Below are 25,558 nucleotides of genomic sequence, written 5' to 3'. Positions count from 1 at the left end.
TGGTTTCTTTATGTTTAGCTGGAGAAATTGCTTATCCGGGACTGGATATCAGCAAGTTCTAATAGCGGAGACGCACTGAGGTACAGTGGTGAGAGTTTAAAGCTAAGAATGTGAAATTTTAGTCCATGTCTGTTGAGGCTGATGTCACAGGGCAGCCTCTGGAAGAAAAAACAAAGGGATTAATATAGGATGTATTCTCAAGCTACTCTTGAGCTACTGTCAAGTGTGACAGGAGAAAGCCATTGGTTGCAGTGTTCAGGTTCCAGAACATGGTCCATAGTCTTGCTATGGTGATTCAAGTGCTCATGTAAATATTTCTTAAATGTCTTGAGAGTTCCAGCCTCTGTAACAGTTTTGAGGCCCTGAGTTTCAGATAACCACTGCCATCTAGGTGAACAAATATTTCCTCAAATCCCCTCTAAACTTTCTGCTGCCAACCTTAAAATTGTGCCCTCTGGTTATTGAGCCCTGTACTAAGGGGAAAGTTTCCTTCTTATGTACCCTATCTAAGTTCTTCATAACTTTGAACGCCTCAATCAGGTCCCACATCAGCCTTCTCTGCTTTAGAGGAATAAACCTCTGCCAATGTAGTCTCTATTCATTGCTGAATTGTTCCAGCCCAGTAATATCCTGGTGAATCTCCTGTGCACCGTCTCTAGTGCAATCACATGCCTTCTGTGGTGTGGTGATCAGAATTGCACTCAATACTCCAGCAGTGGCTGAATTAACATGAAACATAGATCTATCATAACCTCATTGCTCTTGTAATGAATGCCTTGCCTAATAAAAACAAATATCCTATATGCCTCCTTAACCGCGGTATTAGCCCGTCCTGTTTCGTTCAGCAATCTTTAGATGTGCACACCAAGGTCACTTTGGTTCTGTGCTTTCTAAGGTCCTCCATTTGATACTTTGCTTTGTTAGTCCTTCAAAAATGCATCACCTCGCACTTGTCAGGATTAAATTCCATTTGCTGCTGTTCAGTCCACCTTATGGGCTTGTCAGTGTTGTCCTCAGGTCTAGGGTTTTCCTCCTCACTGTTTATCACACCACCAATTCTCATGTCGTTTGTGAACTTACTGATAATACCTCCTACATTCATGTCTATATCATTAATGTACACTACTAACAGCGAGGAATTCCTCACCAAACCCTGTGGATGCAGGCTTCCAGTTGCAAAAACACCCGTCAACCTTTGCTTCCTGTGACTCAGCTAATTTTGGATCCAGTTCGCCCAGGGTCTAACCATAGTATTTTTATCTGCAAACCTAGTTACCTCTTTGTGAAATTCAGTCAAATTTTTGGCTAATCTGATTGTAATCTCAAAGCTGTATTGCCACCCACACTTTATAACCTTTCATCTAATTGCCAAGAATCTATCTACTTCTGCCTTAAAATATTCAAAAATTCGACGGGGGTGGGGGCCGGTTGTCGGTGTTGGTAGAAGTGCACAACTAGAGGGCATGGGTTTAAGATAGAAGGGACCTAAGAGGCAGCATTTTCATGTCTGGTCTGCATGGATGAGTTTGACTGAAGGGCCTATCTCTGTGCTGTACTTCTCTATGACTCTTTCAGGAAGAGTTCCCAAGACTTAACCCTTTTGAGAGAAAATATTTTGCCTCATCTCCTTTTTAAACAGGTGACCCTTAGTTTTTAAAACAGTGACCACTCGGACTAACCACCAAACCTACCCCCCCCCCCCCCCCCAAAAAAAAAATCCAAATAAAGGGCTATCATCCTCTCTAAATTTATCTTGTCAAGACCCTTCGGGCCCTTTTATGTTTCATTCAAGTTACCTTCGGCTCTTCTGAGTTCAATTAAATATAAGACTAGCTTGTTCAACCATTCCCAATAACACAACACCCTCTTTTCAGGTATTAACCCCAGTAAACCTTTTCTGAACTGCCTGCAGTGCATTACCAGTAGTAAGGAGAGAGAGTTCATCTGGGTTATAGTCATAAAAAAAGTACTTGTTTATGATGATCATCAGAACCACTTTTGCAAATGGCATGAAACTGAAGCATTATTGAAGGAAATTTCACAATGTTGTAGGCAAGATGAGCATAGGGTTTTGATGCAGCAGCATGTTTCAAAGCATAAAACAAAGGGGAACTTCAAATATGAAAGCAATATTTTATGAGGATGAGTTAGTTGAAATGCTGCATTTCGAAAAGGTTAAGAGAGCATTTTAAAAGGTCAAGGCAAACAGACCATTACAGCAGAGACTTCTAAGTACTTGGTTTGCTGCAAGATCTTTTGGGAGATCTTGAGGTTGTGCAGATATGTGTTTAAATAGAACCCCTTTTCTATAGTGTCAGGTAATTTACAGGGGATTATGGACCGTTAGATCCAAACATTGGCTGAGTGGTGGGAGACGGAGAGTGGTGATAGAAAGTTGTTTGTAACTGGAGGCTGGTTCAGATGGCATACATCAAGGATCATTGCTGGATTCCTTGTTGTTCATGATACACGTTAAATGATGTAGATGGGAATGTGGGGAGGCTTCTAAGTAAGTTTGAAGATGTCAGGAAGGTTGGCTAAGTGGTTAATAGTGAGGAGGAAGTCTGGTTGATCAGATGAACAGCTCAGTGGCAGATGGAATTAACACTGATGAGTATGACATGATGCACTTTGGAAGGGGTAACAGACTAGGGAGTATAGCAAGATATTAGGAAGCTTGGAGGAACAGGCGGATCTTGAGATGCTTGTCTACAGATCCCTGAAGGTGGCAGGACAGGTTAATAAAGTGGCATGGGGCTCAGTGGTTGGCACTTACTGCCTCACTGCACCAGAGTCCCAGGTTCAATTCTACCCTTGGGCAACTGTCTGTGTGGAGTTTGCACATGCTCCCTGTGTCTGAGTGGGTTTCCTCTGGGTGCACCGATTTCCTCCCACAGCCCAAAGATGTGCAGATTATTTGGATTGACAATGCTAAATTGCCCATAGTGTTCAGGAATGTGTGCATTAGGTGGGTTGGGGGTGGGTCTGGGTGGGATGCTTCAAGGGTCAGTGTCAACTTGTTGGGCTGAAGGGCCTGTTTCCACACTGTAGAGATTCTCTGATTCTATGAATAAGATGATTCAGAAGGTTTATGGGATCCTTGCCCTTCTCAGTTGTGGCATAGATTATAAAAACGCACAGGTCATGTTAAAACTCTACAAACTTCCGTTTGACCACACTTGGAGTACTCTAGGAAGTACTGGAGGAGTTGCAGAGGAGATTCACTGGAATGTTGCCTGGGTCAGAGCACTTTAATTATGAAGAGAGACGGGGTAAGTTGTGGTTGTTTCCTTAGAGTCGAGAAGTCTAGTGGACCTATCTGAGACTGACAAGATCATGAAGGGCATTGACAGGAAGCAGCTGTTCTCCTTAGTTGAATCTTCAGTAATGAGGGAGCATAATTTTAAGCTGAAGGGTGGAGGCTTAGGAAGGAATTGAGGTGAAAACCATTTACCTAGGGGGTGGTGGGAATCTGGAATCCATTGTTTGGATGAGCGGTAGAGTTTGGAAACCTCAACCCTTAAAAGATATGTAGCTGAGCACTTGAAATGTCATAACATTCAAGGTTATGGGCAATTATACTGAAAAGTGGGATTAGCACAGATGGGTGATGGATTGGGCTTTCTTTTGGTGCAGACTCAATGGGTCTAACGGCCTTTTCTGAACTCAAAAGAAAAGGTTTGGTAGTGTCATCGCACTGATATCAATGCCTGGGTATTACTTGTTTTTCTTAACATGGATTAGTTGCATCAACATAGTTGTAAGAAAACTTCAATTCTTGGCACAGTATCTCATTCTAAGTATTCGCTAGCTTGCTCTATTCATTTTCAGTGAAAATCTGTCCAGAAAAAAAGGGCAAAATGCCACCATCCATTTGCTGAGAAAAAATGCAAAGTACTAAGTGAGAACATTCTCTGTACTTTTTTTTGCCAAAGCACAGGACTTGGACCTGTACATGGCAACAGTTTCTGAGAGCAGAAGCTGATGTGTTGGCACATTAGTCGGCAAGCACAGAGCTTCACAGCAGCTGCCAGAGTGAATATTGCTGCGTTGTGTTACTCATTTTTTTTTCCACATTATCATAGGTGGGGAAATGGAGCACATGATGCTTTCCCAATTAGTAAATGAAAATTCTGTTACAATTTTATTTTCTAATCTGAAAAGTTTAACAATGATTCAGAAACAGTAGGAACTGCAGATGCTGGAGAATGAGAAGTCTAACAATGTTTTTTCACAGCGTCAGTAGTCCTCAAGTAATTTTTGGAGTTGAGTATTTTTTGTAATTTAGGATGTACACCAGGCAAGTTGCACAAGACGAAGTCCTGTAAACAGTGATGTGACCAATCTGTTTGTTTTTGGCTGGTCAGGACTAAATATTTGTAGGACAGTAGGGGAAACAGTGTCAGAGAATCTTCTACTTCTGTAAGAAGAAATAAGCTTGTTCTCGGAGAGACAGCACTGCTGACCAGCTGCCATCAATGGCAATGTAGTAATAGACTGAGGATTTTTGTATTCTGATCGATAGATAAAGATGGATTAAAACACGGGAATAACTCTCCTGCTTTTCTTTAATATGCATAGATCTTTAATGTATCAGAGATAATAGGAACTGCAGATGCTGGAGAATCCAAGATAACAAGGTGTAGAGTTGAATGAACACAGCAGGCCAAGCAGCATCGTAGGAGCAGGAAAGCTGACGCTTCGGGCCTAGGGTCCAGGCCCGAAACGTCAACCTTCCTGCTCCTACGATGCTGCTTGGCCTCTCGTTCTTCAATGCCTAGTTGAGACACTACCGATGGATCCTCAGTTTATTACCTTCTCTGAAAGGCAGCACCGTTGCCAATTCAGTTTTCCCCTAGTGCTACATTGTAACGTCAGCCTTGATTTCTGTATTCAAGTCTCTGGAATGCAACTTGAATTTGACTTGAAGGCAAGAAGCCTACTTGCAGAGCCACTGTTGGCTGTGTACTGAGTACAGTACTTGTGAGGCACATGGGGACTGCTGTTTCTTTTATGTTTGTAAAGTCTGGCTGAAAGGTTCATATATTGAAGTAATCACTGAAAGATTCCCCCTTTCCTGCAGCCCGTCAAATCAGTTTAATTTCCTCATGTTGCGTGCCTGTTCAAAGTGTTTGCAAAGAATAGGCATAAGTATTTGTTCGTACTTTTCTGCCAGATCCGATCCAGGCAATGGAAATAATGTCTTTGATCATCAGGGCGGGGGAAGGAATTCAGTCAACAAGGTAGACTGGTAGCTTCCAGCCATCATTCAACAGAGCTGTGTTATCATACAGTTCATTTGATTTCTTTTGTTCAGATTTGGTTTTTAGCATGCTATGATTTTGTTCGTGTGGGTCTAGAAAATGAATTATGTTGTACAGATTTTCTATAGAAGTGTAGGTCTATTCATCTAGACTTTCTTTTGTAATCTTTAATTTTCATTTACTTTTCACCTGTCCTCCTTTCCTCAAAACATGAATGCCTCATTAGGCATGCTTCCTTAGAATATGGAAGCCCTTATCCTGCCTGACTACAGTTTACAGTGAATATCAGGATACTCGGTAATGGGGCAAAGATTGCAGACCATAACCCTGTCCACTATTATTTACTTACTTGGCACTTCCTACAACAAATACATCTCACCACTTCACTATTTCCATTGCCTTATTTTATTACATTTTTTGTAGGATGTGGGCATTGTTGGCAAGGTTGGCATTTATTACCCACTCAAACTGATCTTGAAATGGTGGCATTAAGCCACCATCCTGAGCCACCGCTCTGTGGTAAAAAAAAAATTCCCATTGTGCTGTTAAGCGAGGAGTTGCAGGATTTTTCATCCAATGATGATCCCCCCCCGATCTGATCTGTGCCATGTAGTTACTTGTGGAATAAATATTGAGAACTTATGGCCTTTACAATAATTTGATACAAGAAAAATTGCTTGAGTACATTAATTCTTTAGAACCTACTCTTGAAAGATATGGAAAATGTTAGATTTACTCTGACAGATTGGTAAGACCTTTGAATAATTTGGCAACAAAGAACATATACAATTTAAATCCTTTCTTTCATAAATAAACTGAATATGCAATCTGTGACTGATGAATTTATTTCACAGTTCACCATGACAATTGAAGATGTAATCATGCAGAACTGAAGGTCATAAAAACCATCTTTCTACAGAAGGTGGTTAGCATTTGTGAAATCCGATCTCATTGATACATTTAAATGGAAACTAAGAGTTGCCTGAAAGGGAGAACATTAGTGGGGATGTGTGGTGAAAAATGTAAATGCACATTTGGTAAACAAAATGATCGGTTTCTGTATCCTAACTTTCAGTGCAGAATCTCAAATTTTCTTTCAATCCGGGTGGCGTGCATTTAAAGTGAGAGGGGGAAGGTTCAAAGGAGATGTGAAGGACAAGTTTTTTTAACACAGTAGTAGGGGTCTGGAATGAGCTGTCAGGGGTGGTGTTAGAGGCAGATACAATAGAGGCATTTAAGGCACTTTTAGATAAGCACATGAATATGCAAGGAATGGAGGAATATGGGCAAAGAGCAGGCGGAAGGGATTAGTTTAATTCGGCGTCATGCTTGATACAACGTTGTGGGCCGAGGGGCCTGTTCCTGTGCTGTGCAGTTCTCTGTTCTGTGTTTGTTCTATGTTCTAATGTTGTCAGTATATTCACCTGTCCAGTGTTTTTTCTGGATCTATAGTGTGCTTTGTAGGGAATGCAATAAGATATTTAAGGTTCATCAAATCTATTCAAATAAGCCAATTGCATTAAAGATATGTGTGAATGATGGTAGTTGTATTGACATTGCAGTTGTATCTATTTTAATCATTTAAGTCACAGATTGGCTGAAAATCAATTTTCAATAATGGAGCAAAATAGTTTCAGTTCTCTTAATTCTAGGATAATTGATGACAATTAATTGCTTTCATTAAACCCTTTTAATACTAGCCATGGTAGGTAAGAGAGGGCCATGGGTTAAAAATTACAAGTGAGAAAGGCTATTTTAATGTACTGTGCAGATGCATGTTCCAGATTTGTGGGAGTGGATTTCAGAGTCAAATTGCCCCGTCTTGGAGAGGTGGAGCATTTAATTGATTATAATGAAACTGAGATCCCACAATTCAACTTTTCATCGGTGGCTTCTGTTTTTTTTAAAAAAAGTTGTTGCATCAACTTTCCTCATTTATTTCTAAATTTGACGGCTTAACTATGTTGGAACTGCTCATAACCTGGCATGGCATACTTTTTAAGCAATGGAGTTGAAGTTTAATTTTCCAGGTCTTTCTCATACAACTGAAAAAGATTTTCATGGAGACAGTACTGTTATAAACAGGAAATGATTGGACATTACAGAAAGTGCAAGTAACAAGGCTGAGCATGTTTTCTAATAGTTTTGTGCTTTAATCCTTAGGCGTTTGGATGCAAACCACATCACATCTGTTCCTGAAGACAGCTTTGAGGGTCTAGTTCAACTGCGGCACCTTTGGCTTGATGATAACAGTCTAACAGAAGTTCCCATCTATCAACTAAGCAAACTACCTTCACTACAAGCTCTAACACTGGCGTTGAACAAAATTACACACATACCCAACTTTGCCTTTGCAAATCTCTCCAGTCTTGTTGTATTGTAAGTAGCTTTCTCATGGCAATTTTAAAACTGTATTTATTTCAGTGCCAATAGAAGAGTCAAATATGGTTTTCAAGCAACAAAAGAGGTATATCATTACAGTCTTTTGTTGCTTTATGACTTGCTTTAACCCAACCTCTCTTAAAAGAACCGTACATTTTTTTCTGCAGAATCACTGTTAATATTCTAGTTTATTGGATGAAAATAGTAAAATACTACATGCAGAATAGCCTGTAGTTTACATTTTGTTTGAGAATAAAATCAATTGCTAAGAAGTGGTTATAGATTGTAGCACAATCAGAGCTTCAGGTGAGATTATTAACTGCAGCTAACCTTCAAACATCACTTAAGAACAGTAAAATAACACACATCTTGCATCATGTCATATCTTTGTACACCCTCCTTGATTTTCTTTATTCATACAGTATATTTGCCTAGGGATAATTTCATGCATCCAAGTCTTCAGTGGTGCTGGAGCTCTTTATGGCGTAGATATCTGTCTGTTTGTGCAGTGCCTAGTGTAATAAGCTTCCGCCCTTGGAGATCTCACTGTGTAAATAAACGCTTGAAATTTCTTCATTAACCTTCCAATTATCTCCTGAAGGTGTAATCCTGTATTTGTTTACAACTAAAAGTTTTTTTTTAATAGCTTTTAGATGCGGCCGTGTGTTGTGACATCGGATGCACGTCAGGGAGTAAATATATGCATTGCTAAGTAACCATGTCTAAAAGCTATTTTTTTTAACTATTTAAAAGCTGTTTCCCAGCTGAACAAATTGGAAATGAGGGACTCTGCTCAGGACTGTGTTGCTGATGTCTGTACATGCTAAGAATTGCAGCAGTTCAAGATAGCAGATTGCTATCCCCTTCTGCAGGGCAATTAGATTTAGGCAATAAATGCTGGTGTGGGTAACCTAATCAATGCCCTTGGAACAAATTTATAAAAAAATCTTATGACGCTGAATGCATCAAATGACTAAAAACCGAAAGAACTGCGGATGCTGTAAATCAGGAACAAAACCAAAGTTGCTGGAAAAGCTCAGCAGGTCTGGCAACATCTGTGAAGGAGAAAACAAAGTTAACATTTTGGGTCCGGTGACCCTTCCTCAGAACCTACTGTTGTTGTGTCAAATGATTAGTCTGGAACAGTGTGCAAATTCAAGGTGGAGATGTTCACTTCTGGCAACCCCAGCCGAGAAATGCTCTGCAAAGGCCTTTAAAAAGGAACAATCATATCTTATAAACTGGTTGCTTGACAGTGCATATATTTGTTCTCTGCCATGTGCATTAATGTTACTTGGTAAGAATTGATGGGCAATAAAATTCTTTGATGCAAGTTGAGAATTTTGCCCCCTGGGAACTAGTGGAAGTTTACTGCAATTTATGTTTAAATTACATTTAAACGCCTTAATGAATGAAAATCAAATCCTTTCTGAATGACCTCCCACTGAAGTACTGCACATTTCTAACTTAGGTATCAATTTTAATTTTTCGACAAGACTGAAGTCTATAGTTAATGGATTAAGTTTTTGTAAGAAGGGTTAATAAGTCTGGTATTAGGATGACATGAATGAAAGTAGACCATAACGTTATATAAAATAAAAAGGGTTAACATAGAACACAATTTCAAATCGTGACTGAAAGTGAAAGAGCTGGATTGTATGCTGGAAAAAATAAAGTTGCCAAGTTTATGATGGGCTCCCAATTCTATTATGCACTTTTACATCACATGAATGGAAATCTTTTAAAATGAGTTTATCCGAGAATAATCTTTAATCTGATGGATATTTGCAAAATATTTAACACGCTTTATACTTCTAGATGCATTGACATGGTTTGGTTACTCCATTACAGTACCAACTGTGGCAGGTGTTGCACTTTTTATGACCATGTTGTCTTGTTCCTCTGGTTCAGATGGAAATATTTAAAGAGCAGTAAGTTACAGTGTCCTGACCAGTAATTTTTCTAACATCACAAAATAAAAACAGAACTGACCTTGACTCCAGTTGCTGTTTATGAAATCTTGCCTATTTCAGAATGGCTGAAGGTTTTATCTACATCAAAAGGCTTTGTGCGTCAAAGTAACTATTGCACGTGTGGACATTTCAGAATCTTTTTCTGGGTTGTGATAAGGTAATTTGTAACATGCTGTTAATACACAACTTTTTTTCATCTGACACAAACCTTTTTTCTTTTCTCCTCATCCATTTTTCTCCAGACATCTTCACAATAATAAAATTGATAAAGTAGATATACATTGCTTTGTTGGGCTTGACAATCTGGAGACACTGTAAGTATTTTTTTTGCCTTTGTACTTCTGACCTATTACTTAAGCATAAGTCTGAATCATATTAATTAATTAAATAAGAAATTAAACTGCAGTTGAACTGCCTATACAGTTCAAGCAGATTTGTATAATCAAATTTTGCTGAAGCTACTTCTGTCTCTTTTAGTGATCAAAATTCACCACTTGTTATCTAATGATTTTTCGATTTTTTTTTTTACGAGTAGTTTGTCGAAAGGTGTAGGATCCACTACCCATGAAATTACGGCAACAATATCTAGGTTTCTAAATTTTAAAATTTCATACATTCCCACATCTTCTGCAGAGATTTACTTCCACTTCAGTTGTATTTTGATGTAAATTTGTGCTTTGAATTCCGTATTCTGCAAAGCAGTTTTGCCTGTCTGATTTTTTTTTGTGCCCATTTTACATGTTCCCAATGGTACTTATTTCCTGGTTTTCAGTTTGATTATTTTTGTAAAATTTTTGTAAGTACCAATATAAATTTGTAGCCAGTTATGACTGTAAAAAAGATTTGTGGAATGAATACATTTGTGACAGTACATGGACTGTCTCTATACTGTAAACCAAATGTGCACTGTGGATGATGATTTATGCATCATGGAATATTTACAATTGTTTGAAGGTTAAACTTTTATACTTGGTCTGTCTCAGTGAAAATTTGCCTGCAAGTGATTTTCTTCTTTTTGTTAGTTACTGTTCCCAAAGCTTGCAAAATTAAAGTTATTGCCTGATTGATTAGCTTATGTATTTATTTATTCATTAGGGATTTGAATTACAATAATCTGAAGGAGTTTCCTGAAGCTATCAAGTCTCTTCAGAATCTGAAAGAGCTGTGAGTTAAAATTTCTGTATTTATTTTTCAGTGCTTGAAGCTATTTACTGAATGTAAACTATTCGGTGGTCTTCACTGACAGGGATTTTCAGTCCTTGGAAAATTACTTGTTGAATTGGAGTTCAGAGTTGTTTCTGAAGTCCTGAATGCTGCACGTATGAAATTTTAGTGTTTTTTTTTAAGAAAAGCTCCTTACTATCTTGAGTGGTCCTTTTTGAAACTAATCTAAATTACGTTAACAACAAAAACAGAAGTTGCTGGAAAAGCTCAGCAGGACCGGCAGCATCTGTGAAGAAAAATTGAGAGTTATGTTTTGGATTCGGTGTCCCTTCCTCAGCACTAGTGGTAACTAGGAAAGTAAAATGTGAGGCTGGATGAACACAGCAGGCCAAGCAGCATCTCAGGAGCACAAAAGCTGACGTTTCGGGCCTAGACCCTTCATCTGATGAAGGGTCTAGGCCCGAAACGTCAGCTTTTGTGCTCCTGAGATGCTGCTTGGCCTGCTGTGTTCATCCAGCCTCACATTTTATTATCTTGGAATCTCCAGCATCTGCAGTTCCCATTATCTCTGTAACTAGGAAAGTGTTGGTTTACATGCAGAAGAAAGGGCAGGAAGAGAGGATAAGGATAAGGTGGGGATAGAGCTGTATTTCCTTTATCTCTAATATCTCGTATTTGCCGGTATATGTGACCTTGTCTAATCGTATTAACTTAAAGAAATATTGAACAATGCATTGAACTTGCAGTGGCTGCCTGTCCCTTTTTCTAATTGCAGTTCACATGTTAGTTATAGAATGATTGATAACAAATATTTGGATTAAAATATCTTGATTTATAATTATAGCAGAATGTAATCTGAATATGTCGAAGTTCTACATAGTCTTCTGCAATCTTTTTTGTTCATGATTTTTATTCCATAGCTTGTTATAATTGTTTCTTTCTTACATTAGTTGGACTGCTGCTTTGACTCTGTACTATATTAACAAAATAAGACTGTTCGAGTATTTGCAGTGTGACCAACTATTAGCATGTTAAATACAAAGTGTGTGTGATTGTCAGAACAAATCTCCTAACTTGTACCTCAAAGGATCTATGTAGCTTCCTGTCACAAGTTTTAGGATTAGAGACATGTAAACTATTGTTTAGGACATTTCATCAAAATGATGGCTAGAAAACTATATTACAAGATTAGGAAAACTATCATTGAAGTGCAAAATAAATTGACAAATTCAAAGCTGATATCAGAAATCTGAACAAAAATAATTTAGTTTAGTAAGAAGAGTAATCTGTAAAAGAGGGTTACATAAAGTTTTGGAAATAAGAAAAAAATTGTAGTAATAGGAGAAATGTGCCTGAGGATAGACTTTAAGCCCATTCAGTGATTCTGGAAAAAGTTGTAATCAAATTGCGACTGTTGCACTGTGATTTATCCCTCTGCCCCTGGCTGATCTACAATATATGTTTAAGGAGCATGATTGTGGTGTCAGCACGATATTTTACCTCATGTATAAAGCTCTCTGTCTCCCATCTGGAGAAGTGTTCACTTGCAGCATGAAATACTGAGGGAGGCATGCTGCAATACATCTGAATTGCTCAGCTTCAGCCCAGACTGTCTATATCTGAGCTTGTTGTATACATAGCTAAATACCAGCTGCTGTGATAAATGTTCACTCCATCTTTGAGAGCTACATGACCCACATCTCATATATCTATGTTGCCAGAGCTAACAAATGTCACAACATTATAGTTACAGATCATCAAATGTCTTGCCATCTTACTGCCACAACCACCATATAAGGTTCCACTAAGCTCACGTCCATAATCTGTCATGAATCAATGCAAATAGGCAGCATTTAAAACATCATTTGAAGAAATAATTGGTTTAACGTTCTTTGTATTTGTGTAAAAAGAGACATTCTATCAAAGCTATTCACAGTGCACTTGTCAGCACTGATGCAAAAATGCCATATTTCAAAGGGAACAACAATTTATACTACAGGTGAAATGGGTACAGATTGGTTGAGAAGTTAACTTTGACCAAAGTGTTGTCATAGCAAATGCATTGGGAGAAGTTTTGTTTCCTATATTTTTGTTCACCTCAAAAGACGTGTAATGCCTGGATCAGATCCTTTGGCCTGCTGAGAACGGGTCTCTGCACATGAATGTGTTGAGCTTATAGCAAGCACAAATTGTGATCCTGACTAATAAACTTAATTGTGAATCTATTGAACAACATAAAACAATCTGCTAGGCATTAGATTTATAACTGATTTAAGAATTTAACTGATCCAATTTTAAGTGACTGAAAATAACTTCGAAAACTCCTTCACGTCTCTGATAGAATGAAAGGAAATGTTTTGTTCTCAGTGTACTATGCAAATAAAAAGCTTGGTAGAAACCAAATTAGTGGACATTGTCATCTAACAGTTTCTATTCTTTTAAGTTCATTCATGCGATGTGGGGTTGTTGGCTTGGCCAGTATTTATTGCCCATCCCTAGTAGTTCATAGATAAGTTACAGAACAGAAATAAACCATTCAGCCCACTGTGTCTGCTCTGACTGAATAAACTAGTTCCTTTCCAATGAGTTGAAACTTTCTACTTCAGCTGCCAAACTGGACAGCAAATTTCCGACACCCACTACCCTCTAGGTGAAAAGATTTTTTTCTCGTATGCCCTTTAATCCTTCTAACAATCACCACAAATCTGTGTCCCCTGGAATTTGACATCTCTGTTAGGGATAATAGGTCTTCGCTGTCCCCTGTCTCCAAGCTCCTCATTATTTTGTACATCTCAGTCACCCTTGGCCTTATCCATTCCAAGGGATAACAACCCTAACTTATCCCATTCTTCTGCGTAACTGCAATTTTCAAGCCCTGGCAATATTCCTGGAAAGCTCCTCTGCACTTCCTCTAGAGCAGTGATGTCCTTTCTGTAATGTAATGACCAGAACTCTGCACAAAACTCCAGTTTTGGCTTAAACAGTGTCTTCTACAGCTCCAGCGTTACATTTCTGGCCTTGAGTTCAAGTCCTGATCTGATTTAAGGAAAATATTCCTGGTGTCGTCTTTACCACCTGATGTGCTATGTTCACAGAGAATAAGATGGAGAGCTGGATGAACACAGCAGGCCAAGCAGCATCACAGGAGCAGGAAGGCTGATGTTTCGGGCCTAGACCCTTATGTTCAGATTGACTTTAGGACTGCCCTTAAACCTGAATATAGGCTTGTCTGATAGTCTATGACCTAAAACATCAAACCAAAATGTAGAGTTGAAAACGAATCATATTACTGAATTAAACAAAATTGTCAGTTTTCTGGTTCATTTTACCTGTCAAACAAAAGCAAGAGAAAACTGGTTGTCCAAATTATGAAATGTAATCAGCTAGAAATTGGAGACTGACAAATATTTGGCATGGCATTTTGTTTTGACTTTAATGACCTTAAAACTGATTGGTGTTTTGCTTCTTAATACAGTGGTTTCCACAGTAACAACATTGCAGTAATTCCAGATAAAGCTTTCAGTGGGAATCCTTTACTTCGGACTGTGTAAGTAGAATTCTCCCCATTTATGTGTTTCAAACTTATATTTATATTTTTGTTCCATACTCTTATCCTGATGGCTAACTGACCTGTTTCTTACTTTTCAGACACCTGTATGATAACCCAATCTCTTCTGTGGGGATTTCTGCTTTTCAAAATTTATCTGAGCTCCAGTCACTGTACGTATAAAATTTGGATTTGTACAAAATTCAGTATATAAATGTCAAACGTGGATATGATTTATGAAGGGCTGGTCTCTTAATGATAATGTGAATATAGAGGGGTTATTTTTAAAGAAAGGGAGAGTTGTGGCATCTTAGAAAAGGAATTCCGTAGGTTAGAACTTGGCAGTTGAAAGATTGGGACTGATGACACAGCCAAGGAATCTAGATACAAAAGCAAAGGAGTAAAGAATTTGGGCTGAAATGTAAAGTGTGAAAGATTTTGCAGATATCCTGTATAGTCCTGAGTATCTAACCAAAAGCTAGCGTACTTATTTTCAATTTCAGGGCACATTTTAAAATCTAATCATTGAACTAGATTTCAGATACTTAGCAGAAGTGATGCAGCTCAAGACAATCTTGACCTCACCAACTTGTAGCTTGTTGCATGGCAGTGAGCAGTGGGAATCTTTGATCTTTATTCCTCCTTTGCTGGAGTTCTGAAGTTGCCTGTGGTTTTATTACTGTATCAGGGAAGATCGGTTAACTGAACACAGTCTGAAGTTTAGGTATTTGGCATTTCTTGTCATTTTAACTCATGTGCTCACTCTAAACCTGCTAAGCTTATGGAGAAACTCAATGATCATAAAGGTTGTTGACAATCCACTTTTTATGGAAAATTTGAATGCTGTTTTTATCCCCTTCACTCTTTAGGTTAAAGTTAGCTAATTATGAAGCATCACTGATTACGCCAAAAAAGGCCTTTGAGAAAGGAAACATTAAATGTTGTAAACTGTGTGCTTTGATGCCAAAATTTGATTATAAGTTTTGTATTAACTAAACTCTCATTCTGTGGACATTTGTAAGATACCGTGTCTAATTATTTAAATATTAACAAATGTTGATGTTACGGTCTTGTATATGTTGATTTTTCTTTAACATTTTTTTCAATGTGTTGAAGCTGCTTCACATGTAGCAATTATTTGCTCATAATCAGCTCCATGCATGATGATAGTTGCATATCTGCTTAGAGTATGAGAAAGTGGACACTAGTAACGAAGCAAGAAAGTAGTCCACACTACACAACTGGAGACAACTGCCATTTAATCTAGCATTTCATTCAGCTGCCACTGCACATGAAGTCAGAGTAAAATTGTTCACTAATAATTGATCAATGTCTATTATACCCACAATTGCTCACCTAATCAGTCAGTACATCCCCATGTGAAAAGCCAAGACAACATTCGAGCTTGGGTTAATAAATAGCATTTGTACCATTCAAGTGCCATGCAAGACTTATCTACAAGTAAGAGAATGTGACTTCCTCCAAAGTTCAGCACATTTACTATCTTCAACTGCACCTCCTTCACGCTAACAATCAACACTGAAGCCCCCCCCCCCCCCCCCCCACAAGCTGTTCTCAGCTCCCCACTGTACTCCATGTATACCCATGACTGTAGCCAAATTCTGAATGAATGCCATCTACAAGTTTACTGACAACACCACTATGGTAGGATTGATATCAAACAATGACAAGACAGGATACAGAAAGGAAAAAGAGGGCTTGGTGACATGGTGCAATGAGAACAGCCCCCTCTCTGTACTGGCAGAACTAAAGAGCTGATCATTGACTTCAGAAAGAAGGGAGGAGAACATGCCCCCGTCTACATCAAATGGTGCTGAGGTTGAGGGGGTGGATATTGTCAAGTTCCTAGGAGTGACAGTTTGGCCTTCCCGCATAGATGCAACAGTAAAGTAGGCACAGCAATACCTCTTCTTCCTCTAGTGACTCAGAAAATTTGGTTTGTCCGTGAGGTTCCTCACCAACTTTTACAGATGTACCATTGAAAGTATACTGTCTAGGTATGGCAACTGCTCTGCCCAGGATCATAAGAAACTACAGAAGGTGGTGTGCACAGCCCAGAGCATCACAGAAGCCAACCTTCCATCCATGGACTCTGTTTGCAAGGCCCATTGCTACAGAAAGGCTGCCAACATCATCAAAGACCCAAAGATACAGAAGCTTGAACATGCCCCCTTAGCAACTTCAAGAACAGCATCTTCCCTGCTGTTAGTAATCTGATGAACTGACTAACTTCAAATAATGCTGAACTTGCGAATGTTGATTTTACTAATGTTGATTTTGCCTAGTGCATACAATGTAACTTGTATGTCTGTGTAATTTTTTTTCACCCAATGATCTGCTTGTACTGTCAGTAAACAAAGCTTTTCACTGTACTTTTGTGCACTTGACAATAAATCAATCAGATCAAATCCAAAAATTTCTTTACCAACAATATTCTGGGGAATCACCATTGACCAAAAACCCAAGTGCATCTGATGCAATACTGAGAATACAAAAGCAAAACAGATGTAGACCATTCGGGTGCTTCCATAACCTGTGTAACTTTATAAACACCTCTGGCACCACTGCCCTCTGAGATATCTGTACTCCTCTAGCTCTGGACTCCTCTGCACACCCAGTTGTAATTGCTCCACCAGTGACGGTCACACATTAAGTTCCCTAGGTTCCATAATCTGCAAAATGTTTCCCTCATTGTTTTACCTCACTTTTTTCTGCCCTTGTGACACTCTGTAAAACCTCTCTGACCAAACTTTTCGTCCTCTGAACAAATGTCACCTTGTGTGTTTCATCGTCACGTTGGAATATTTCAGTACTTTAAAACTGCTATTCCATTTAAGTAGTTGTTATAAAGGTACGGGGAACAATCTGACTAAGTGCATAAGTCTTTGATAGCATGCAATTATATTGTCACATGAAATCTTTTAATTTGAAGACTTTACAGCATCAATAGAAATTTGTATATTTTGATTTCCTCTTTGAAACTGTAATTAAAAGTAATTCAGATTACCATAGACAATGAAAATGTATTTGTCACTTTAGAGTTCCCACATCCAGATAAATAGTATTAATGAGTGATCAGTGACCTGATCTTAAAAATGATACTGAAATTGTTCAAAAAGACCTTAAGGCTAAAGTACCAATATTTGTTATTCTCTGGAATGCTCATACCAAGTTGTATAGTTACAATGAAATGCCATACTTACATATTTATTTTGGTATATTTCTATGATTCAGCACCTTGACAGGAACCAGAATAAGCAAAATCCCACCTGATTTGTGCCAACAACTGAAGATGCTCAGATTTTTGTAAGTTTGGCTTCCATCATATCTTGAAAAGCAAATTAACATTTTATAAAGTTAAATCCTTTTAATATGTTTATTTTGGGACTTGTAGATTCATAGAGATGTACAGCATTGAAAAAGGCCCTTTGGCCCATCAAATTTCACTGGTCAGAAATAAGTGCTTAATTATTCTAATTTCCAACACCTGGCCTTGTCTGCCTTGGCATCGCAACTGCTTGTTTGAATATTTAAATGTTTTAAGTGGTTTTGCCTCTACCACCCTTACATGCAGTGAGTTCCAGATTCCCACCACCCTCTGGGTGAAAAATAAATTCCCTCACCTTTCTTCTGAACCTCCTCTCCTTTTCCTTGAATCTGTGTTCCCTGGTTATTGATCCCTCCACTAAGGAGAAAAGTCTCTTCCTGTCTTCCCTTATGTATATCCTCCATAATTTTATACATCTCAATCATGTCCCCACTTAGCCACCTCCACGCCAAAGAAAACAACACTAATCTTAGCTAATCTCTGTTCCTACTTAAAACTTTCCAGCCCAGCAACATCCTGTTAAATCTCCTCAACAGTGTAATCACATTCCTCATACGTGATATGGATTTCAGAACTGGACACATTACTTGGATTCTCCAGCATCTGCAGTTCCCATTATCACTCACACATTACTTTAACTATGGCCTAACCAATGTTTTATATAGTTTTCATATCAATTGCATAATGTAAAACGCTTAATTCTTCCTGCAGACTTACAATTTAATGAGAGCTAGAGTGTCTTGAGTTAACAGTAGCCATGAAAGCCAAGATTGTCTAATAGTTAGTAAAATGTGAGTCTGGATGAAGACAGCAGGCCCAGCAGCATCTCAGGAGCACAGTTACAGAGCACAGTGTTGATGTTAGTTGAGTTTACAGTGTCTCATTATGTCAAGGAGCTGAGCCATTTGCCTCTTCGTGGCATGGAGTACTCTAAAATTCGGATATTGTGTAGAATAGAATTTGAAAGTGGATAGGTCACCACTCAAAACAAAGGTGTCCCCTTCATAACCCAGTTCAATAATGTGGCTAGTTGAGCTAGCAAGTAGTTGAGTCATCCACATTAGTGACTGTTCCATGTCCCCTAAGTAACAGTAAAACACTTTATTGTATAATCTTTTACTTTTGAAATAAAAAGAACTTGCATAGATACTTAGCAAGGATATCTTTCAAGCTTGTGGGTGGTTTGGTTGATGTGTTGTTCGGAGTAATACCATTATTTCATATTTGATTCCCATTCCAGCTAAGGCAGACAGCTCCTACCTTCCCTCGACCTCTTCATCTCCAACTGCCGTCGAGACATTAACCGTCTCAACCTCTCACCCACTCCAACCTGTCCCCCGCAGAACGGGCAGTCCTCCGCTCCAACCCCAACCTCACCATCAAACCCGCAGACAAGGATGGCGCACTGACTTCTACATTGCCGAGGCCAAACGCCAACTCTCCGACACCACCTCCTACCGCCTCCTTGATCATGACCCCACCCCCGAGCACCAAACCATCATCTCCAACACCATTCATGACTCATTACCTCAGGGGACCTCCCACCCACAGCCTCCAACCTCATTGTTCCCCAACCCTGCACGGCCCGTTTCTATCTCTTTCCCAAAATCCACAAACCTGCCTGCCCTGGTCGACCCATTGTCTCAGCCTGTTCCTGCCCCACCGAACTCATCTCCACCTATCTGGACTCCATTTTCTCCCCTTTGGTCCAGGAACTCCCTACCTACATCCATGACACCACCCACTCCCTCCACCTCCTCCAGGACTTCCAATTCCCTGGCCCCCAACACCTCATTTTCACCATGGACGTCCAGTCCCTATACACCTGTATTCCGCATGCAGATGGCCTCAATGCCCTCCGCTTCTTCCTGTCCCACAGGCCCGACCAGTCCCCCTCCACCGACACCCTCATCCGCCTAGCCGAACTCGTCCTCACCGTCAACAACTTCTCTTTCGATTCCTCCCACTTCCTACAGACCAAGGGGATGGCCATGGGCACCCGCATGGGCCCCAGCTATGCCTTCCTCTTTGTAGGTTACGTGAAACAGTCCCTCTTCCGCACCTACACAGGCCCCAAACCCCACCTCTTCCTCCGTTACATTGAAGACTGTATCAGCGCCGCCTCTTGCTCCCCAGGGGAGCTCGAACAGTTCATCCACTTCACCAACACCACCTCCACTCCAACCTTCAGTTCACCTGGGCCATCTCCAGCACATCCCTCACCTTCCTGGACCTCTCAGTCTCCATCTCAGGCAACCAGCTTGTAACTGATGTCCATTTCAAGCCTACCGACTCCCACAGCTACCTAGAATACACCTCCTCCCACCCACCCTCCTGCAAAAACTCCACCCCCTATTCTCAATTCCTCCGCCGCATCTGCTCCCAGGATGAGGCATTTCACTCCCGCACATCCCAGATGTTCAAGTTCTTCAAGGACCCCAACTTTCCCCCCACAGTGGTCAAGAACGCCCTTGACTGCGCCTCCCGCATTTCCTGCAATACATCCCTCACACACCGCCCCTGCCACAACCGCCCAAAGAGGATCCCCCTCGTTCTCACACACCACCCCACCAACCTCCAGATACAACGCATCATCCTCCGACACTTCCGCCATCTACAATCCGACCCCACCACCCAAGACATTTTTCCATCCCCACCCTTGTCTGCCTTCCGGAGAGACCACTCTCTCCGTGATTCCCTTGTTTGCTCCACACTGCCCTCCAACCCCACCACACCCGGCACCTTCCCCTGCAACTGCAGGAAGTGCTACACTTGCCCCCACATCTCCTCCCTCACCCCCATCCCAGGCCCTAAGATGACTTTCCATATTAAGCAGAGGTTCACCTGCACATCTTCCAATGTGATATACTGTATCCATTGTACCCAGTGTGGCTTCCTCTGCATTGGGGAAACCAAGCGGAGGCTTGGGGACCGCTTTGCAGAACACCTCCGCTCAGTTCGCAATAAATAACTGCACCTCCCAGTCGCAAACCATTTCCACTCCCCCCTCCCATTCTTCAGATGACATGTCCCTCATGGGCCTCCTGCAGTGCCACAATGATGCCACCCGAAGGTTGCAGGAACAGCAACTCATGTTCCGCTTGGGAACCCTGCAGCCCAATGGTATCAATGTGGTCTTCACCAGCTTCAAAATCTCCCCTTCCCCCACCGCATCCCACAACTAGCCCAGCTCTTCCCCTCCACCCACTGCATCCCAAAACCAGTCCAGCCTGTCTTTGCCTCCCTAACCTGTTCTTCCTCTCACCCATCCCTTCCTCCCACCCCAAGCCGCACCTCCATCTCCTACCTACTAACCTCATCCCACCTCCTTGACCTGTCCGTCTTCCCTGGACTGACCTATCCCCTCTCTACCTCCCCACCTATTCTCTCCTCTCCACCAATCTTCTTTTCTCTCCATCTTTGATCCGCCTCCCCCTCTCTCCCTATTTATTCCAGAACCCTCACCCCATCCCCTCTCTGATGAAGGGTCTAGGCCCGAAACGTCAGCTTTTGTGCTCCTGAGATGCTGCTTGGCCTGCTGTGTTCATCCAGCTCCACACTTTTTTACCCCAGGGTACCTTATCACCCTGCTCTTAAAAAAAAAAGAGACAATGACAAAAATGTCACTGAAAAAAGCTATAAAAAATGGCTCAGGATGATGCACTGGTAACTCCAACATCAATGACCTGAGATAAAAGCAAACTACTGTGTATGTTGGAAATCTGAAACAGAGAAACCAAAAAAAGGTGAAAATACTGGATAGATTAGTCAATGTACATAGAAAGAGGGGAAAAAAAGGAAGAAATTGTTGACACTTCAGCCTGTTACAAAGACTACTTGAAATATTAACTGTTTCCGGCTAACAGATACTGCCTGAGCAATTGAGTATTTCCAGCACTCACTATGCGATTATGAATTGAAAACTTGATCCGAGCTTTCCTGAACTATGAAAAATACATTGGACTTTGCTGAAAGTTCTGGTGACTTTGTATACTTAATTGCCAAATTGGATTTGACTTGCATCAAATGGAAATATATGTATTTTTTAAGCCTTTTCATTACATAATATGTTATTCTTCACAGGGATTTGTCATATAATCAGATAGAGGAACTGCCAAGTTTCCAGGGCTGCTCAGCATTGGAAGAAATGTAAGTTCATGATTTTAAAATTCAAAATGAAAATTCCTCCTTCTGTTAAATAAATTAACACTCCCAGAACCAATACATTCTATATTTTTGAATTCATGCTTCCAGTAACCAAAGGAGTGTGTTTTTTTTTAAGTCTTTGTTCTTGATTTATGAGAGATGCAGACAAGAAAGCCAACATTACGTTTTCTCTGAGTAAAAAGGTGTCTGATTATAATTGGGGACGAGCATCATAGGTGGGCAAGATCAAGTATAGGCACAAGTTGCTTCCCTGAAGAACATAGGTGAACCAGTTATGGTCACTTGAACTAACCCATGAAGTTACTGACTTCTCAAGAAGAGTGATATTCAAATGGATATGTTAATTCTGTTTCTCTCTCCATGGCTATTACCAGATCTGCTGAGTTTTTTCAGCACTTTGCTTTCATAAAATCATAGAATCACAATAATGCAGAAAGATGCATTGAGTGTACACTGGCCCTCTGAAGAGCATCCCACCCAACCCACTCCCTTACCCCATCCCAATAACTATACATATTTTTGGATATTGTGGGGCAGTTTAGCATGGCCAATCTACCAAACCTGTACATCTTTGATACCAGATTTATTGAATTCAGTTCCACAGCGTGCCCGTAGTGGAATTTGAGTTTACCCTATAGGTTGCTGGTACAGTACCTACAATTGTACCCACAATACTTGGTGTGTTTTAAGAAAAACAAAAACGGCATTGTCACTTTCAAGATTTTGGATCATTAAATAATCACTGATTCTGGCTGTGAACTTGTTCTGAAACAATGAATTTCATTGACACTGCCTACGTGCTGTTTACAAACTCATTAGGTTGTCTCTTAATATTAAAGATGCTGAACTTAGTAGGAATAAAGGTTGACTTGTAATTTCAAATGCAGCCTACACGTTTACGTTTGTAATATATTTTAAGTAGCTTTTAGTTTTGCTGTGTAGCAAGTTTTCCATTAGCCTAGCCATGCCAAATCAAGTACAAGATGAATGACCATAGAAAAATGCTTAAATGAAATAATGTTGGGAGCAAAGTTAGAATATATGAATGACCAAATACAATTGAGTTTTTGAATGCATAATAAACTGTGACACAGAGTTGGAAATGTAACATGGCAAAAATCTATCAATAGATTTTTTTGTATAAAGTGAGTTTTGTACTGTTGCTTCAGTATTAAATGTTGATCAGGCAGGGAATGTTGCAACTGAAAGAACTGTGGATGCTGTAAATCAGAGCAAAAAACAGAAGTTGCTGAAAAGCTTATCAGGTCTGGCAGCATCAGTAAGGAACATAGTCAGAGTTAATGTTTCAAGTCCAGTCAACAGTTCTGAGGAAGGGCCACTGGACCCTGAAATGTTAACTGATATTTTTTTTCTTCAGAGATGCTGTCAGACTTGCTGAGCTATTCCAGCCACTTCTGCTTTTGTTCAGGAAATGCTACAAGTTTGTTTTACCACCGTCTCTGATCATGAGGCAGCCTCACAAGTCAGTGGTGTTACGGAATACTCACTACTTGCATGGATGACTGCAACTCAAATAACACCCGAGAAACTCAGTGCAATGCAAAATAAAGCAGCTTACTTGATTGACGCTGTATTCACCATATTTAACGTTCACTTACTCCACCATCGATGCAATGTGTGCCATTTACAAGGTGCACTGCATAAATTCACCACAGCTCCTTTGATAATACCTTCCAAACCCGCAATCTCCGCCACCTAGAACGGCAAGGGCAGCAGATACATGGGAATGCTTCCACCTGTAAAATCTCCTTTTAAGATGTACATTCTCTGAACCGCAACAGTATCACCTTCCTTCACTGTCACTTGGTCAAATTTTAGAACTCCTTTCCTAATGGTGTACCTATACACATGGACTGCAGCGGATGAAGAAGGCAGCTTACTATTATCATCTTTGAGGCATTAGAATTGTACAATAAATGCCAGACTAGCCAGAAAAAAACTCATCTAGAAAATGAAAATTGTTCTGTTTTGCTGAATCTAGCCAATTAAGTCTTGTAATCTGGTGGAAATGTTTGAAATTTATTCTAATTTTCTAATTGACAAATTGTACATTCTGGAGTAGACTATTGGGTTCCAAGGCAGAATTGCAAATAGATGGCTCTGAGATGGATGCTGTTGGAGTAGATAGCTTGCACCTTCTCTTGCTGATTATAAATGTGAGAAATAAGGTCTGAAAGGGATGGGGCTTTCAGGATGAAAAATCCTTCAGTCATGCCATCTCTGTGCGTGTCTTACTGACAATGAAATGGAGCCTCCAACTCCAATGGCTACCCAATCTGTTGCTGATTACAACTGATCAGAAGCTTTACTGGATAAGCCATATAAATATTGGGCCTACAAAACCAGGTCAGAAACTGAGAATTCTATGGCAGTTAACACACCTTCAAAGCCTGATCATCATCGACAAGGCATTACAATTTAGTATGGTCTGAAGGGATTCCTGGGATTTAGGGAACAGGTGATGGATATATTAGTTAATGGTTAATTGGGTAAGCCTATTGTATAAATATGGGGAGTTTGTAATCAGTGTGCTGATGGTATTATGATGTGTGCTTAACTGAAATAAAGCTCTCTCTCAAAGCCTCTGTTCAGAAACATTTATCTTCTAGTACACGATGTATGCCAGGAGTGTGACCCGAATGTTCTTGACTTGTCTGGAGGAGTGTGGTCCAAATTGTTTTTAGCTATTGAAGAAAGTGGCTGACCACCAGCATGTAGGAAATTCAGGAATGTGCAACAGTTTGTGTCCTTGAGATATTTGAGTAGATTTGTAGCTCAGATTGTGGATGCTGTGGTTGATTCGCTCGCTGAGCTAGTTCGTTGTTCCGAAGACATTTCATTACCCGGCTGGGTAACATCATCAGTGCAGACTCCAATGAAGCGCTGTTGTGTTTTCCTGCCTGATATTTAAATTCCGGTGTCTGTTGCGTTCGATTACTTCACTTCCTGTTTTCCTTTGCAGTGGAGTATGTATAGGGTGTAGCTCTATGTGTTTGTTGATGGCCTTAGTGGAGAACCAGGCCTCTAGCAATTCCCGTGCTTGTCTCTGTTTGGCCTATTCTGGAATCCTGGTTGTTGTCCCAATCAAACTGATTAACAGATAACAAGAACCAAGAAAAGGCAGATCCTTCAAGAAAAACTAGCGAAACTAACCCACCAAAATGACAACCGTAGAGCAGACACCCGGAGAAGAAACATTTCAGACAGGAAATTGACAGACACAGAGAAAACTGTTCTAAATAATGGACTCAACTACAACCACAGAGGTGCTGACAAGGCAGAATTTTTAGCTGCACTAGAATCCACACTGAAGACCAAGGGCATCAACGAAGAAACACAACAAGCCATGAGACAGACAGCGATCATAACACTTAACACATCCGAAAGGAAAGCCCTAGAAGGACTGAAAAAGGACAAAGACATCATAATACTACTAGCGGACCAAGGGCGCATGGGAGTACCTCAACAAAGCACAGACACTGCTAGCAGACATGAACACGTACTGGCAAGTGCAGGTAACCCCAACACCACAACTGGGCAATAAGGTTCTTAACACACTAAAGAGACTCAAACAGACCAGACAGATCAACAAAATGGACTACCAAAGACGGAAACCCCCCCCCCCCCACAATGAAAACTAAAGCACCTCGTCAGCAAGTCACCCTACTCAATCCACTCAGCCCAAGAATTC

General features: G+C 40.3%; 1 protein-coding gene across 1 annotated transcript in view; it reads left to right on the top strand.

Moving 5' to 3' along the window:
- The window catches only part of lgr4 (leucine-rich repeat containing G protein-coupled receptor 4), a 133,915-nt gene that overhangs the window by 86,881 nt on the left and 21,476 nt on the right, over nt 1-25,558 (top strand). Inside the window, exons 5-11 of the mRNA XM_048545579.2 lie at nt 7,428-7,643; nt 9,862-9,933; nt 10,715-10,783; nt 14,259-14,330; nt 14,432-14,503; nt 17,586-17,657; nt 21,763-21,828. Coding sequence (XP_048401536.1) covers nt 7,428-7,643; nt 9,862-9,933; nt 10,715-10,783; nt 14,259-14,330; nt 14,432-14,503; nt 17,586-17,657; nt 21,763-21,828 — 639 coding nt within the window. The remainder of the gene's footprint in view (nt 1-7,427; nt 7,644-9,861; nt 9,934-10,714; nt 10,784-14,258; nt 14,331-14,431; nt 14,504-17,585; nt 17,658-21,762; nt 21,829-25,558) is intronic.

This window comes from Stegostoma tigrinum, chromosome 17, assembly GCF_030684315.1.
Source record: "Stegostoma tigrinum isolate sSteTig4 chromosome 17, sSteTig4.hap1, whole genome shotgun sequence".
NCBI classification, from domain to species: Eukaryota; Metazoa; Chordata; class Chondrichthyes; order Orectolobiformes; family Stegostomatidae; genus Stegostoma; species Stegostoma tigrinum.
The sequence above is the reverse complement of the archived record's forward strand: the minus strand, read 5'-3'. Positions and strand labels throughout refer to the sequence as shown.